The sequence below is a fragment of the Ricinus communis genome, chromosome 2, assembly GCF_019578655.1.
Source record: "Ricinus communis isolate WT05 ecotype wild-type chromosome 2, ASM1957865v1, whole genome shotgun sequence".
Classification (NCBI taxonomy): Eukaryota; Viridiplantae; Streptophyta; class Magnoliopsida; order Malpighiales; family Euphorbiaceae; genus Ricinus; species Ricinus communis.
This window is the reverse complement of record NC_063257.1, coordinates 5,298,222-5,312,871: the sequence shown is the minus strand read 5'-3', so window position 1 is coordinate 5,312,871 and position 14,650 is coordinate 5,298,222. Positions and strand designations below refer to the sequence as shown.

At 29.7% G+C, this 14,650-nt stretch overlaps 1 protein-coding gene across 1 annotated transcript; it reads right to left on the bottom strand.

Moving 5' to 3' along the window:
• Window positions 1–4,440: 4,440 nt before the first annotated feature.
• LOC8268388 (cyclin-D4-1) lies at window positions 4,441–7,851 on the bottom strand. The gene is made up of 6 exons (XM_002513968.4): window positions 7,093–7,851; window positions 6,024–6,110; window positions 5,829–5,927; window positions 5,536–5,737; window positions 5,274–5,398; window positions 4,441–5,002 (listed from the first exon to the last, which is right to left on the bottom strand). Exons 1-6 carry the CDS (start codon window positions 7,414–7,416, stop codon window positions 4,775–4,777), a joined length of 1,065 nt encoding a protein of 354 aa, XP_002514014.1. The 5' UTR covers window positions 7,417–7,851; the 3' UTR covers window positions 4,441–4,774.
• Between the last annotated feature and the right edge of the window lie 6,799 nt (window positions 7,852–14,650).

Below are 14,650 nucleotides of genomic sequence, written 5' to 3'. Positions count from 1 at the left end.
AGCTACGATTCAAATAAAAACATATAATAAAAATTGTATTCAATAAAAAAGTCCAGGTGATAATATTTAATATAAATAAAAATAGATATTTTTGATTATTAGTTATGCAATTAATAATAGGAAAGCAGACTACAATTTAAAATAAATAAAAAAGTAAATATATATTACTGAGGGACGATTTTATAAGAGCTGCTTTATCAATTAGGGTAACGAAAATGGATTACAGCCATAATTGTAGAAAATTAGGTTCACACATGGCAGTGAGTCGCCATCTTGGCAACAGTAATTGAAGCAAACTTTTCAAAAGGACAATGACTATTGACTAGCATGCTTTGGAAAATCAAAGCAAAACTAGATTGACCAGTACCTCACACTCTATCAATTTCTTATTCTTTTTTCCTAGCTTAGAAAAATTCAACGACATCCCATTCCCAGTGATTCTCTATTTTTGTAATTTGTGTGCTCTTATTGGTCAATGTGAGCATTGTAACGTGTAATCCTACCGACCAAATAATTCATGTAAAATTAATGTCAAATCTACCAATATTTTTTAATTTTAATAAGGTAATGGACCCATCATTGATATAAATCAATTTAAAAAAGAAGGAAAATGGTGTATATAGAAAAGACAACAGTGAAAAATAGTAGAAATCCGCGTGGGGTTAGGAAGTAGGCGACGCAGCAAAAGAAAACTACTACTGCTACTGTTTTTCAGTTCAGCAATTACTACTGTTTCTGTACCTCTCTCTCAATCTGATGCCTCTGTGACTTTTGATAATATTTTTCAAATTTCATCAAAAATAATATCAGGAAATCCAATAGCAACACTTGCTGGGCCATCTTGGTTTTAGGTCTTCCTTAACCGGCCTGCAAAGATAAACCATTCCCATTCCCTAAAAACTTGTACAACTCTCAAATGTGCCATTGATACTTGTTATACAAAATATAATGAAATGGAATCCAAAATAAGTTTTAAGTGCCGTATGCGAACCATAAAACGCGGGGGCACAAAGGGCGCCCAATTTCTCAGCCCACTGACCCATGGCTGTTATAGTTGTTGGGTCATAATAGTTAGTTCGACGGTCTAAAGCAGTCTTGGGAGAAACTATGGAACATCTCATTGCTAAAAGATAATATTTGAATTTGTAATAGGGCCTTCCCAAACGGACGATAATCAGGCCTAACAGCCCCACTAAACAGCCATTACTGGAAGAAAAGTTTCAATTTAACAATACGGTACTCATTTAAATTCTTATTCAGGGTACCGCCATTAATATAGATATTATTTTATTTTTAATAATATATGTTGGTTTTTATTATTATTGGTTTTGTTGAATTGAGTATGTCTATACTCGTATTTTTAAATATGATATTAGAGATAAGATTATGTGGAAAAAATCAAAGTAAAATTTCTAAGTTATTTTTAGTTGTTAAAAAAAGGAAATGACCTTAGTAACAACTCACAATATCGTTTTTAAGTAATTTGAAGACTTGCATACTAAAGGTACATAGGGCACGATACAAATTATTAGGCCAAGGTATTTACTTTCTTTATTATATAATAATTCATGAAGTTATTATTTACTGATTATAGTAAAAATTAAAAATATAAATTTTAAATACTTTAAAAAGATATTTTGAATTTAAATTTTATTATTTGTCCTTTGTAAGAATTCGGTTATAATGAGGTTGATATTTTTCCTCTAAAACTGAGTTATTATTCATACAAGCTGCTCCACATTTTATTACCCGCAAAAAGAAAAATAATGTAATGATCGAAATAATTATTTATATTTTTCAATTTCGATCAAATTTTTTCAGTTTTATCAAATCTGTGTTATTAGCTGTACACTGTGAAATTGAGTTACGTGGCAGCGATGCTGGACTTTACTCTTAATAACACAGACCGAACAATTATAACATTTTATTTTCTGTAAGAAAAATAACTTGAAATTTTGTCAAAAAAATTAGTTTTAACAAATTTGAAAAAATAATTTGGATTTTAACTGAATGACTTTTGAACAGGTTTTCGTAGAAGTAAAAAAAGAAAAGAAAAGAAAAGGCATTGTAATAAAGACAACAGAAGGGAGGGGACTAACCAATAATTTATAAATATATATATATATATATATATATATATATATATATATATATATTTTATTTTACATAAGGGAGGCAAGCACCTTAAAAGTAAAAACATCAACAATAATAAATTAATTATTTTACTAGCATTTGTTTTTCTGATATTTATATCCTAGAAGATGCCTCAGTGACTCGGTTTACTTTTTTTTTTTTTTTTTTAAAAAGAAAAAGAAAAGAATAAATGAAATTTGGGACTTTTGTGTTATTGACCCACCAAAACCATGTGTAGCTGGGTACCAGCAGCAGCAGGGAGAAAAGAGAGAGTGAGAGATGAAAACAGCATTTGATTTGATACATCACTTTTGCAGGCAAAAAAAATTGCATTTGATTTAACTGAAAAATATTATAAGAAATTGTTTATTAGTGGGAATGGGTATTCCACAGTTCCAAGACTTCTGTCTTTTCAATTGTCTAGTACACATTACCATTAGTTTTATTTTTATATGGTGAAAATTCAATTGAAAGTAGCCATACTTACTTTTTAATTAATGGCATTGGCAGTTTTTAAGCATCACTGCTCAGAAGAACCCAGCACACAGACCAGGTCTGTAATATGACCTTTATAGCACAGCTACTGACTAGTGACTGCTAATATATATATTAGCATGATAATTAACTTTATTTCCATCAAAATAAATTTTCTTCCTCTCCTTCCTTTTCTTTTTCATTTTTAATTATGCAATTAGGGTTGCCAATGGCATCAAAATCATTTATTTCACCTATATTAGATCTTTTGCATGTTAAAAGGGTACCAACAAAAAGAAAACACAAAGTTTAATGTAGAAATCAAAACGTCATTGACATAAAACCACCACCACCAAGGGCTTCCCTTCCTTCCTTTTTATTTGCTTTTAATTTATAAAATTGTTGTCTTTTTTGTACAGTACATGCTGAATGTGCCATGTGATTGGTGGAGTGGATAGATTATGATTTATGAGATTGTATTAAAAAATAAAATTAAAAATTAAAAAGAGTATGTCAGGAATAATCCACAAAGGCCCTTTTATTAGAAGAAGTGGACCCACGTGCGGTCCATTTTATAATATTGTATCATAACATTACTATAATCAGCTTTTAATTACAAGATTATCATTTCTAAGTACAACTTGAGATATGCCTGCCTCCCTCACTTTCTTTGTATTCCCTGTCTTTTTTATTTGTTTCCATTTCTTGTCCTTCTTTTAAAAAGAAAAAAATTAATCTTTGTATCAATCTTGATGCCATATTCTTTGATTTCTCTTAATTATCTTTTAATGTGGTCACCGGCATAATTTACTAAATTAATAAACAGTACTATAAAGTGACTTACTCATTTTATAAATTATCTTTTAATGGGTCATGAGCTATGAAATAAAATAGTTAATTTAATAAAATGAAATTTTAAATAATATTTTATTTAAATATAAAACACGGAAAATATGAATGTAGAAATAACTTTTTATAAGAACTTATGAAATAGATTAATTCCAAACACAGTAAGAAGTAAAAATATATACAACCATGAGAGGGTTGTAGCCAAGAATTGTATTGAGGTGAATTAATTGCTGCATTAAAAAACAGAGCAACTCCACCAAATTCTTTCAAGTATGTTACCAAACAAACAGCATTGTACTGTAAGGATTGTAGCATTATGGCCACAACAATAAATAATGCCATCCCATTATGGACTTGAAATGCATAATAGTAATAATGTCATATTTACAGGTCGCATCTCTCATCATTGGACCAATTATAGGGGGCCAGTTTGGTACTCAAAAATTAGTAATTCTGAAAAACTGAAGAATACTAATTGGATTCTGCTACTTAGTTGTGTCATCTCATGCCTTGTCTATCAGACTATTCAATGCTCCAGCTTACAATTTTCCCCAAAAGTTAACCAGCAGTTGCTATTTTATGCATAGAAAAATGTTAGAATTAGAGGCTTTTCTTTTCTTTTTATATTTTTTCAAAATAATTTAGTAAGGATTACTTAGCCACCAGCCAGACAAACGAGGAAAGTTTAAAAATCAAGACAAATGGTCAAACTAACAGGTCCAAAGTAACTGATGATTTCAGACACAAAACAATTAAATAATTCAGAGAGAGAGAGAGTGTTTCTTTATTGGAGGGTACTACTCTCCTTATTTCCTGAATCCTCATCCTCCATAAAACAATAATTTTTCAAACAAACTAGAATATATCCCATATTATCTTTTTAAAGCCTTTTCTCTTCTATTTTTTTTTTATATTTTTTGTTTTAACCAAGAAAACCCTAGAAACAAATTACAGACAAAAATTAAAAATTGTAAAAAAAAAAAAAAAAAAAAACTGTAACCAATATATTTCTTATCTCTACTTGTTTGTAGCTGTTAAGAAATCTAATATTTAACAGCTGGTTCTGTTCATGGCAAGTGCATGAAACATTTTCTTTTCCACTTCTGCCCCCCCTCCAGGCTCCATCCTCCTACCATGACCCAACTTATTGAATTTATATTCCTCCTGTGCATTTTCCATTTTTCTCTTTCTGCCATTTTCTTTTTCTTTTAATTTTTTTCCCTCTATCTCCTTTTGGCAGCACCTTCATTTTCAGACACACCAAAACTTCAGATTTTGGAAAATTGAAATAAGGTCCTCTCTGAAATTCCATCTTTCATCACTCCCATGGTTTATTTAGTTTCTTCCTTTTGGCCTCAGGAGTATCTTGTGAGGAATTTGCACATGACCCAACAGTTGATTCATCACTTCTATAGCTCAGGCATGCAGCATCCAACACCCCAATTGGACTTTGGGGCACAGATAGGATTCTAACATTTGTATCCTTAATAGCCCCACCAATCAGTGAAAAATCTTGAATTAGTTGAAAACATTTGAGCACTTTTTCCTGTGAAAAAACAAAATTGTGAGAAAGAAATCATCAGTACTAACTTTCTTTCTCATTTTTGCTTGTTAGGGAAAAGGGATTTGATTGGTGAACTCAAGTGTACCAACAAAGATGATCAATATTCATGTACATATAACATTTCTCAATTGGTCACTTATGCAAGTAATCAAACTCAAAAGGGTATACACGATCAACAGGAAAATCATTATTTATGTTCCCTTTTATTAGTTTTGGTCCTTAAGGATTTGGACCACCAAGGCACCAATTTTACCTTTTGTATATGCTGAGATAGAACAAAAATTGCTTGCTCAGCATCCACTGTTCTGATTTCCCCCACAACAGCTATGGTCACTGCTGCTGCAACCTCAGAGGGCCTAAATTCCAAGAAGTCAATCCCTGCATTGAATTCCCACCCACCAAAAACATCAGACTCCCTCCCTCAAATATCCCATTCACAACTGTCAAAACTGCAAAGAGATATTATAGCTAGGACAATGCCAAGATGTGCTAGTGAGAGAGGAAAGAAGAAGGACCTTTAATTATGCTTAATATGAGCTGGATCGATTGCAAGATTAAAGATGTAGGTGGGTTTTCATCATTATTGATCTTGTTAAGGAAATCGTCTATGAAGGAGAAAGGTGTAATTGCCTTCATTCTCCAACTTAATGTGCTGAGTACAAGAAGCTCCATTCTTTGGATAGTTCTTGCTTCAAATACAAATCTTGATTCACCCACCTGTTAACATCAGGAGATATACCTGTTAGTTCCAAACAAATACTAAAACATACAATTAATGCAGAGATATATAATATTGGTTGATTTTCACCTGTAAATCTAGGAAAATTGGAACTTCTGTCTCCTCCATTTTGGCTGCAATAGATAAACATGCCACAGCCAATAACTGCATCATCCAATCTTTACCCTTCTGCAATTGCAATCAATGCGAATCTTGAGCAATGTGAGAATAGGGTTACAAGAAACGTATGAGATAAAAATGATGTGTGTTTAAGCTTCAACTTACAGGCAATTCGTAGGCAGAGAGAAATCTATCCAAGTAATTTATTGATAAATAGGCAGAAAGTGGTCCAAAACCAAAATGGGCATGAACCTATTGAACCAACAAAGCATTTGCATTATTGACCGCCAACTGAATTCCACAAAGGAATTGCAAGAGAATTGAATAGAGCAGAAAGGAAATAAAAGAAAATTACAACTCATATTAATAATGATGTTAGGCATTAGACTAATCAAAAGAGAGAAAACAAAAAACCAAAGTAAGAAAATATATGCACATGAGACTAATCAAGTGGAAGAGAAAAAAGGCAAAGACAAAATATGCATAAAGCATACACAAAAATGCAATTAACAAATCCGCATCTACCCGAAAAAGGGGAGAAAAGAAGGGAACCCACCAAACCCATTTCAGATAGAGCAACTGTGAAAGGGAACAAAAAATTCCAACAGAAAGAAAAAAGAAAGAACAACATACATGCCCTACCCATTTCATTTAACACCAATATCAAAGAGGAGCACAAACACCATGGCAATACTTGCCTAGAGGATTCAAATCAATCAAAATCCATCTCCAGAAACTTGACATTAAAAAATATCAAAACCCCAATATTAAAACAAAATGTCTTGCTCTTTGAAAAAGAAACTAGTGAACACCTCAACCATTCATTCAAGCAAGAAATATAAAAAGGATTCCATTTATGAGAACATAATAGAAACAACAATGTTGTGATAAAGTGAAGGCCTATTGATTAAAAAGAAATCCAAATCTTTTCCACTTTTGCAACTTTGTCCAAATCTTTAAATTTTGACAATTCTAACTTAATTTGAGAAAATATTTTAACTCTAAACAAGTAGCCAAAATTGAGATTAAAAGAAAAAACTGTTTTCCCTTTTCCTTTTTCTCCTCCTTCTTCTCCTTCCTAATTCAGGTGTCCAGGACAATGATAAGAAAAAGAAGACCATAATTGTATCGACCATATATTTTCACCAGAAATAAGAGAAAGAAGAAGTGGGGAAGACTAACAAAAGATTGACGGTATGTGATTAAACATCCAAAAGAAAATAACACAACCCACCTTTCCTATCCAATCAATAGCCTCTTTTCTGGCACCCAAATCCAACTCCCCTCTTCTCAGCCTCTTTAAATAATCTGCATTAGGCAAATGCTGGCACTCTTTCTCAACCATCAACCTCAAACACTCCTCACTCAGCATTGGCAAACTAACATCAAAGCCTCTGTCTTGATGATTGATTCGATGATTCCCATGATGCCAACTGCCCTCAAACTCATCCACAACATCACCATAACAATAATCTTTATTATTATCATCATCAAAAATGCTAATGTTATCTTCTGCACATAGTAAACTTGAAACCGCACAATCAAAACTTGGTGCCATGAATAAAAATTCTTTCTTTCTTTCTATATTGCAAACGGTGATTAAAACAGTGGGTTTTTAATGTGTGTGTTCACACAGAGGCTTTACGCATAAAAAAAAAAAAACAGATTTTTAGTATCAAAGAATGAAATTTGAAGAAGAACAAAGAATGGGTCTTCCTTTTTTTAAGAATACAAAAAAAACAAAAAACCAATCTCTCTCTCCAAGTTGGGGGCTGAAAAGACTGCTGCTAGCAGGAGCAGATGGGGTTTATGAAGAGGATATGAGTGCCTCTTTTTAGGGCAAAAGGCAACATAGAGAGAGAGAGAGAGAGAGAGAGGGCAATCTATAGATATGAGAATCAAAAGGAAAAGAAATGTTTAGTGCAAAAAAAATACACAAAGAAGGGCAAATACAAGATTTGGTAGAAAGAGAAAGAGAGAGTGTGTATTGTATTGTCTGTACAAGGATTGGTGTCTTAAAACAACCATTAACAATGTCGTAACGTGGGAACTTCTCGTTGGGCTGCAATTTTTTTGTTTACCCTAATACGTGGCAGTTTTACGCTGGAGCCTTTTCTTTATTTTTATGCCGTTTTGCTATTTACTATGTCAATATTACCAAAAGAAAATTATACTGTGCTATGACCTTTATATAAATTGAGTGGATGTGCATTTTGTCATGTGCATCTTTTTTTTTTTCCTTTTATTCAGTTAAAAAAAATCTATATGGTTAAAATAAAAAAAATTCATTAATATAATATTTAATTAAATAATTAGAATTATCACATTCTAAAACCTTATTAGATTCCAAAATCTTTATTGAAAGTTTTTTATTTGAATAACTCTCTAGTTCGAATAAAATTAATTATATATCCAAAAAGTACAAATTACACAGCAAAAATAAAAAAATATGTGAAATTACTAATTTATTAAATAGTATAAATGTGAAGTTCTATAAAAAAAATAAATCAAACATCAAATCTGTTGAGACTCTTCCAAGATTAATTTTCACGATAATAGAAGTCTAATACCTTACTAATTAAATTTGAGATCTTAAGATCATAAAGGGATCTTTTGCTGAATTTTCTACTTCTAATATGAAATTCTGTACTAAAAAGAAGAAGTCAATCGATCAAAACGGCAACTTAACATCATAAGTTAATAGAATAAATTTGCAGAAGAAAATAAAACAAACAGTAATATTCTAACCCCAAAACAAATTTTCTTTGAAAAGAAGAAACTAAAATAAGTATAAAGAAAGTCTTAACGGCAAATGAAGTAACGGACAAATCACGTGTTAAATTAAGTGAAAGCAGATTGGTCAGAGATCTAGATCACCATTCCTCCTCACTCTATTTTTTTTAATTTATTTTTGTCCCTCGTTAATCTAATGTTTTGATCAATGGAAACGGAATTGGCAATTTCTGAGTGGCATCCGATTGTAAATAGACTGGAGAAAGCAGGATAAATCAGTAAATATGTACGGAACGTCACGATGGACCAATAGCCATTACTCTTGTCTTATTTTCTTTCCCGCCCTGCCACTTGTCCTTTTTTTTCCTTTTCATTTTCCCGCAATGGAAACATCCCTCTCTTCACAATTTATGTCTCGCGCTGCCTTCTCCGATATTTTTGCCTTTTTTCCCACACATTTTCTTTTTTTTATAACCGCACGATCCAATAAAGAAAATAATATTATTATGGAATTCCATATACTTTTCCTTTAAAAAAAAAAAAGAAAAAGAAAATCCACCTGTTTCGTAGAGTAACTACTAAATAAATAATGAAAAATTGAAAATTTTATGTTTTCGTTTAATGATCATAAGGAAACAATAATTATTATAATAAGATACATGCATGTGAATAACACATTTATTTTATATGATTTTTGTAATAACATTATGTGAATTATTATGGAGCCAATCCTAGAAATCTATAATGATTTTTTTTTTTTTTGAATTTGGTAAGTCTTGAATTCTTACATCCAAATCCAAAATTATGTTGGATTTGATTGGCGACTGTTTACCTATATTGCAACGTATCTTTTTATTTTATTGGGGGCACAAATTAAATTTGGTTACCTAAAATGTGGCAGTATTGTTGCCAATGATACATATGTACATATCTTAGTAATTAATATTGAGAGCTGTATGATTAAATGGATGAATGCTGCATCATTAAATAAGTACCATAATGGATTGTCTTCCCAAAATAATAAAATGGTTAAAGCTTGGAAAAAGAAACCCCAGTTTAGGTTATTTAGTGAGATGGAAAATTTGATGTTAGAATAAAAATAGTCCCACAATCAAGTTGGAGGAATTGTCCTCTACTTTTGTTGGGGTGGGGGACAAGCCTTTGCATTTCAAAAAGAAAATTTGCTGTTAGATATGAACTATTTTTCTTTCAAATATATATATATTATTAATGATTTATACAACAATGTTAACTTTCTTATAACTGCATTATTTATATATTTTGAAATTAATTTATTAACAATAATTAAATTCGGATTATAAAAAATAAAATGGGAACCATTGTTTGCTCAATATCTTTCCCCTTCCCAATTGCATTCCTACATATTCTCAATAACAAAAGTGTTTGAGTACTTGTCATCTGCTTTAGTAGGAGGAGGAGCCTTTACTCTTTTTAGGTGAATTTCTTTTAAGTAAAATATTTTATTCTTCAATCTTTAATTGTAACAATAATGTTTAGATTATTTGGATTATAAATGATAATTAATAGTATTACCAATTTTAGATTATTCATAATAGCAAGTTATTATTATTAAATGGATTAGATTTTCTTTAAAATAAAAAAAATTAAGTACTCAAGTGTTCACCTCTTAGTCAGAAATACATATTTATTCTCCAATTTAACCAGTAGGTAAACCTTTTTGATTTTGGCCAACTGTACTCATGTAAATTCCTTAAATAATTTATATAAAAAAAAAAACTAAAAATAAATTTAATAAAATAAAAAATTAAAAACCTACTTTTTTTAATTATATAAAAATAATTTTAAAATATGATATTAAAAACTAAAAAGGAGGTTCTCCAAAATGTATGAAAGTTACGTTGGTCTGCAAGTATAACTTTTGGAATGCAAATAGAATATTGCTACTTGCAAAAAGTCTACATGCATTGCCTTTACAAAATTCGTAAAAGAATTTGCTTTATATTAGAGAATCTAAGAAGTTCCAAGGACAGGCATTTTGGGTAACCATTTAATTTTAGTGACACGTACCAAAAAAACAACTTCCAATTCTCCAGTTCTCAAACTCATTTCCCTGTGGCCGAAAAAGCTAAAATAAACTCAATCATGAAATTAGAAAATCTTCTCAAAATCATCCAAAATCTATGATGTGGAAATTGAACGTTCTGTCAAGTATTTCTTTTCTTTGAAATAAAATAATAAATAATTAAATTTGATTTATTTACAGCCCAAAGAATCACAAAAAGAGAGACACCCTTTTGCTTTCTTTTGCACTTTTTAGGAGCGTCTCCTTTAAGTTCTGTAAATGCAAAATCTAAAAGACAAGTACAAGAAAATTTTCCTCAACGACATTTCAGTCAGCCAGAAATTGGGTTAAAAACATGGTCAATTAGGTAGATAATTAAGTCGTTAATCTTGGGTTTAATTTCAGTTTATGAAGTTAAAGACATGACTACTGCGTAGAAGGAACAGGCCATCACAATTTACTTGGGAATGGTGCAATAAAACAAATGGTTGAAGCATTGATGTAATTCCAAGTCAAGGAACAACTTTAGAAAGAGGTCATATTACTAACGACATTAATTAACCTAAAGTTTCTGGTCCAATATTTTTGGTTTAATTTCCTCGAATAGATGCTCCTCGACTAGGGGCTTTTGTTTATCAATTGAATCATTTGTTTTGATCTCTCTTAGCGCCAAAAGTTTTGGGGGTTAAAAGATTTCTTATCGCTTTAGCATTTACCTTGACTTCCTCCATTCACTTCTTTTTCTCTTGCAGGACAACAATGGTATTTGAATTCTGTTTTTTTTTTTTTCTTTTCTTTTTTAAGATTTCTATACATATGGTGTCTAACAAGAGCAAAAAGGACATTTTCAATGAGGTAAAGGACTTCAGTTTGATTTCTAAGGACAATTCTTAAGGTATTTATGTTTTGTATAAGACCGCTCGGATTAGGTTTTGATTGGATCACTTTCATTTAATTTTAAGGTTCGTATTGCAATAACGAGTTTGACTTTCATTTCAAGTTAACTATGGTTCTACAAATTTTTCGAAATAAAAGGAAGTTTCATTTTTAATTGTTAAATAATAAATCTCAAGCCACCAGTGTGATATCAAGTCTTTAATATGTATTTAATTAATTTATATATTATATATATCAATACTAGAGCACTCTTCGTTTTAGTACAATTAGGGGAGTATATTATTAGAGTTTGCATCTCTGATCTCTTGCACTGTTTAACAAGATGTGCGAATACTAAACTATTAAACCCATGATAATACATAGAATTAAAAAAAAAAGGATCGGTGATAATCCCAATTTCCATACAAAATTTGGTAAAATATGGAGCTCTTGGAGGAGGATACATTACATTGCCACAAGAAGCCAACACAAATCCTTTTCTATGCATGCGAATACAGTGAAAACTAAGCAACCCTTACGGTTAAAGAAAGAAAAAAAAAAAACAAAAAATTGGATAAGGACATGGAAATAACTTAGGATGCCTTTGTTCTAAGATTAGCATCCATTGGCATGTGCTCGAAAACAAAAATATTGGTTCCTTATAAAGAGACTTTAAAAGGGACACAAATTTCTATCCCTTTTCTCTCCCTCTTATCTCATGTTTCTTTTCTTTGAAATGTTCCTTTTCTTTGCTTTGAATTTTACCTTTTGTTTTCCCACTTTTGCAGTTTTCACTATCAGAAAAAAGAAAAGAAAAGAAAAGAAATTCTCCTAACAACTTTAATTAATTTTTATTTTTTTTGCTCTTTGATGGGGGGGTTACAGAGAACAAAAGAAAAATAGAACCCTTTTGCCTCCATACGGTTCATGTCAGTTTTGTGCCAATCTCAATGCCCATGTTCCAATTTTTTAAATGAAAGAAGAGAGGAACAACAAAATGGGTCTAAAGAAGAACAAGAAGAAATGTTGTACTGATGTTAGCACTTGAGATCCGAGCTTAACAGAGTGTCGTTCATACCCACCACTATACAATTTTTCTTTTCTTTTTCTTTTAAAAACTAATCCATTGTATTCTTTTCTTTACTGCTAGAAACCCAATGTTAGGCCATATGGTTAGGACATATTGACCAGAGATTAACCCAAAATATTCAGCATTTGACTGAATCTTGTTCTCACACAAAGCAAGAGATTATTTCATATGTTTACACATTCTTTAGACCACAGGCTTTACCATGCATCCACGTAATTTGCAGGATTCCCTTCTTTCTGTTTGGCTGTGAATATTGTTCTACTCATATAATGGTTAATTAACCATTAGTATTTGGCCAGTGGAGAGCTCTATTCAATTCGAGTGAAAGTCTTAAGTTGAAACTTTTTACTTATTTTTCTATATGAACAAAAAGAAAATATAATGATTAATTATGTGGCTATTTCACTTTCATAAATTTATATTCTTAATCTGTTCGATATTTTCAATGCATGATTGAAAGGCTAAATATATATTTATACTTCTAAACTTGCATTGATTAATCACTTTTAACACTTTAATTTTTAATATAAATCTAATAAGTTATTTTCTTTTAATATATAAATATTTTTAACTTTCAACTTAACTTAACATACACATAAATTTTATTTTTTAGTAATATCTAAACACTTTTATGCGATATATTTGGATGCATTGAATAAAAATACATATCGAAAAAATATTAAAATATCACAGAAAAGCAAAAGTTTAAATATTAAATTAACTAAATGATCAAGGAGCCGAGGTCTATATGCATTTTTATTTTACTGAAGTTTTAATTAATGGTAAGGTGAGATTGTATTAAAATTAAAGAAAGAATTTTAATCTTTCCAGGCTAGAAAAAATAAAAATGTACATATATAAGCTGGCAAGATGAATATGCAAACTAAGGAATACTCTATGTGAGACAATATCGTTATGTATGTCCATACTATATAGTCAATAATAATGGATCCAATCAAAGGAAAATAATTAATTATAGTAACGGAAACCAACTTGTAGCTTTATTTTATATTCAGATGCATTAAATGGAAATTTCTCTATTATACATCATAAATCTGAAATTATATTTCAAGAAATCTAAAAGATACCAATCCAAAAGATGCTTAAATGATATTATTATTATTATTATGTCATGATTTAAAAAGTATTGAGCCCCTCTATCTTATATTAACGAAAAACCCTGTTTTTATAAAATAGTTAGTAATAGTCACTCTAATTCTAATGTAAGAATTTTTTCAAAATATTATTATGGTATATTATTGTTATAAAATTTATATTTTAATTATTAAAAATTAATCGGTACTATTTTAATTAATCTATTAATTCTATATGTTATTTTACTAATCTAAATTGCTAGTGAATTCATATATAATTTGTAGTTATCTATAAAAGTTAAAATTATATGAATAAATCTCATAATTTTCAGAGAATACTACTAATGTATTTGATTGGTAAATAATTAACTACTGTAAATAAATAGTTAATTTAATATCTAATTATATTAATAAGTTATTAAAATAAAACTATAGATTTATGAGTATTACAAGCCCATTATATATTGAAATTTGAAGTGGATTCAATTCAATTTTAATTGATATGAAGACAATTCCTATCTAAGAAAAAGATCCTATTTGAAGAGGAATCCTATTTAAGATGAAACTCTATATAAGGTGGATACACCAATTTTCAATCATATAAATGAGAAAATGGTTCCACGATAATTCAATATTTATATGAATATTTCTGTCAATCTTTTTGTACAATTTTTCGAATTAAAAAATTTTATATTTATTTATATTATTGTTTCAAATTAAAAATAGAAAATGATTTCTTATGTTTTTATAATTATAAATAAACTTCTGAAAACTTTCTAAAATAAACATTAATATGTCTTTTATATAAAAAATAACTAAATTTATTTTTTAAATTTTAAATATTATCAAAACTTATATAATAACAAATAAACATGTTTTTATAGATTTTATAAAAAATAATTAAAATGTAAAATAAAAGATAGCATCTACAGCTAAACAAGTAGTGTTACTCTTG

Excerpts from the sequence above, each read along its gene's own strand:
- LOC8268388 (XM_002513968.4), bottom strand. The coding sequence starts at position 7,416 with ATGGCACCAAGTTTTGATTGTGCGGTTTCAAGTTTACTATGTGCAGAA. Across the intron at positions 6,111-7,092 it reads CTATTGATTGGATAGGAAAG|GTTCATGCCCATTTTGGTTT; the intron begins GTGGGTTGTGTT and ends TTGGTTCAATAG. Across the intron at positions 5,399-5,535 it reads CATATTAAGCATAATTAAAG|GGATTGACTTCTTGGAATTT; the intron begins GTCCTTCTTCTT and ends AATTCAATGCAG.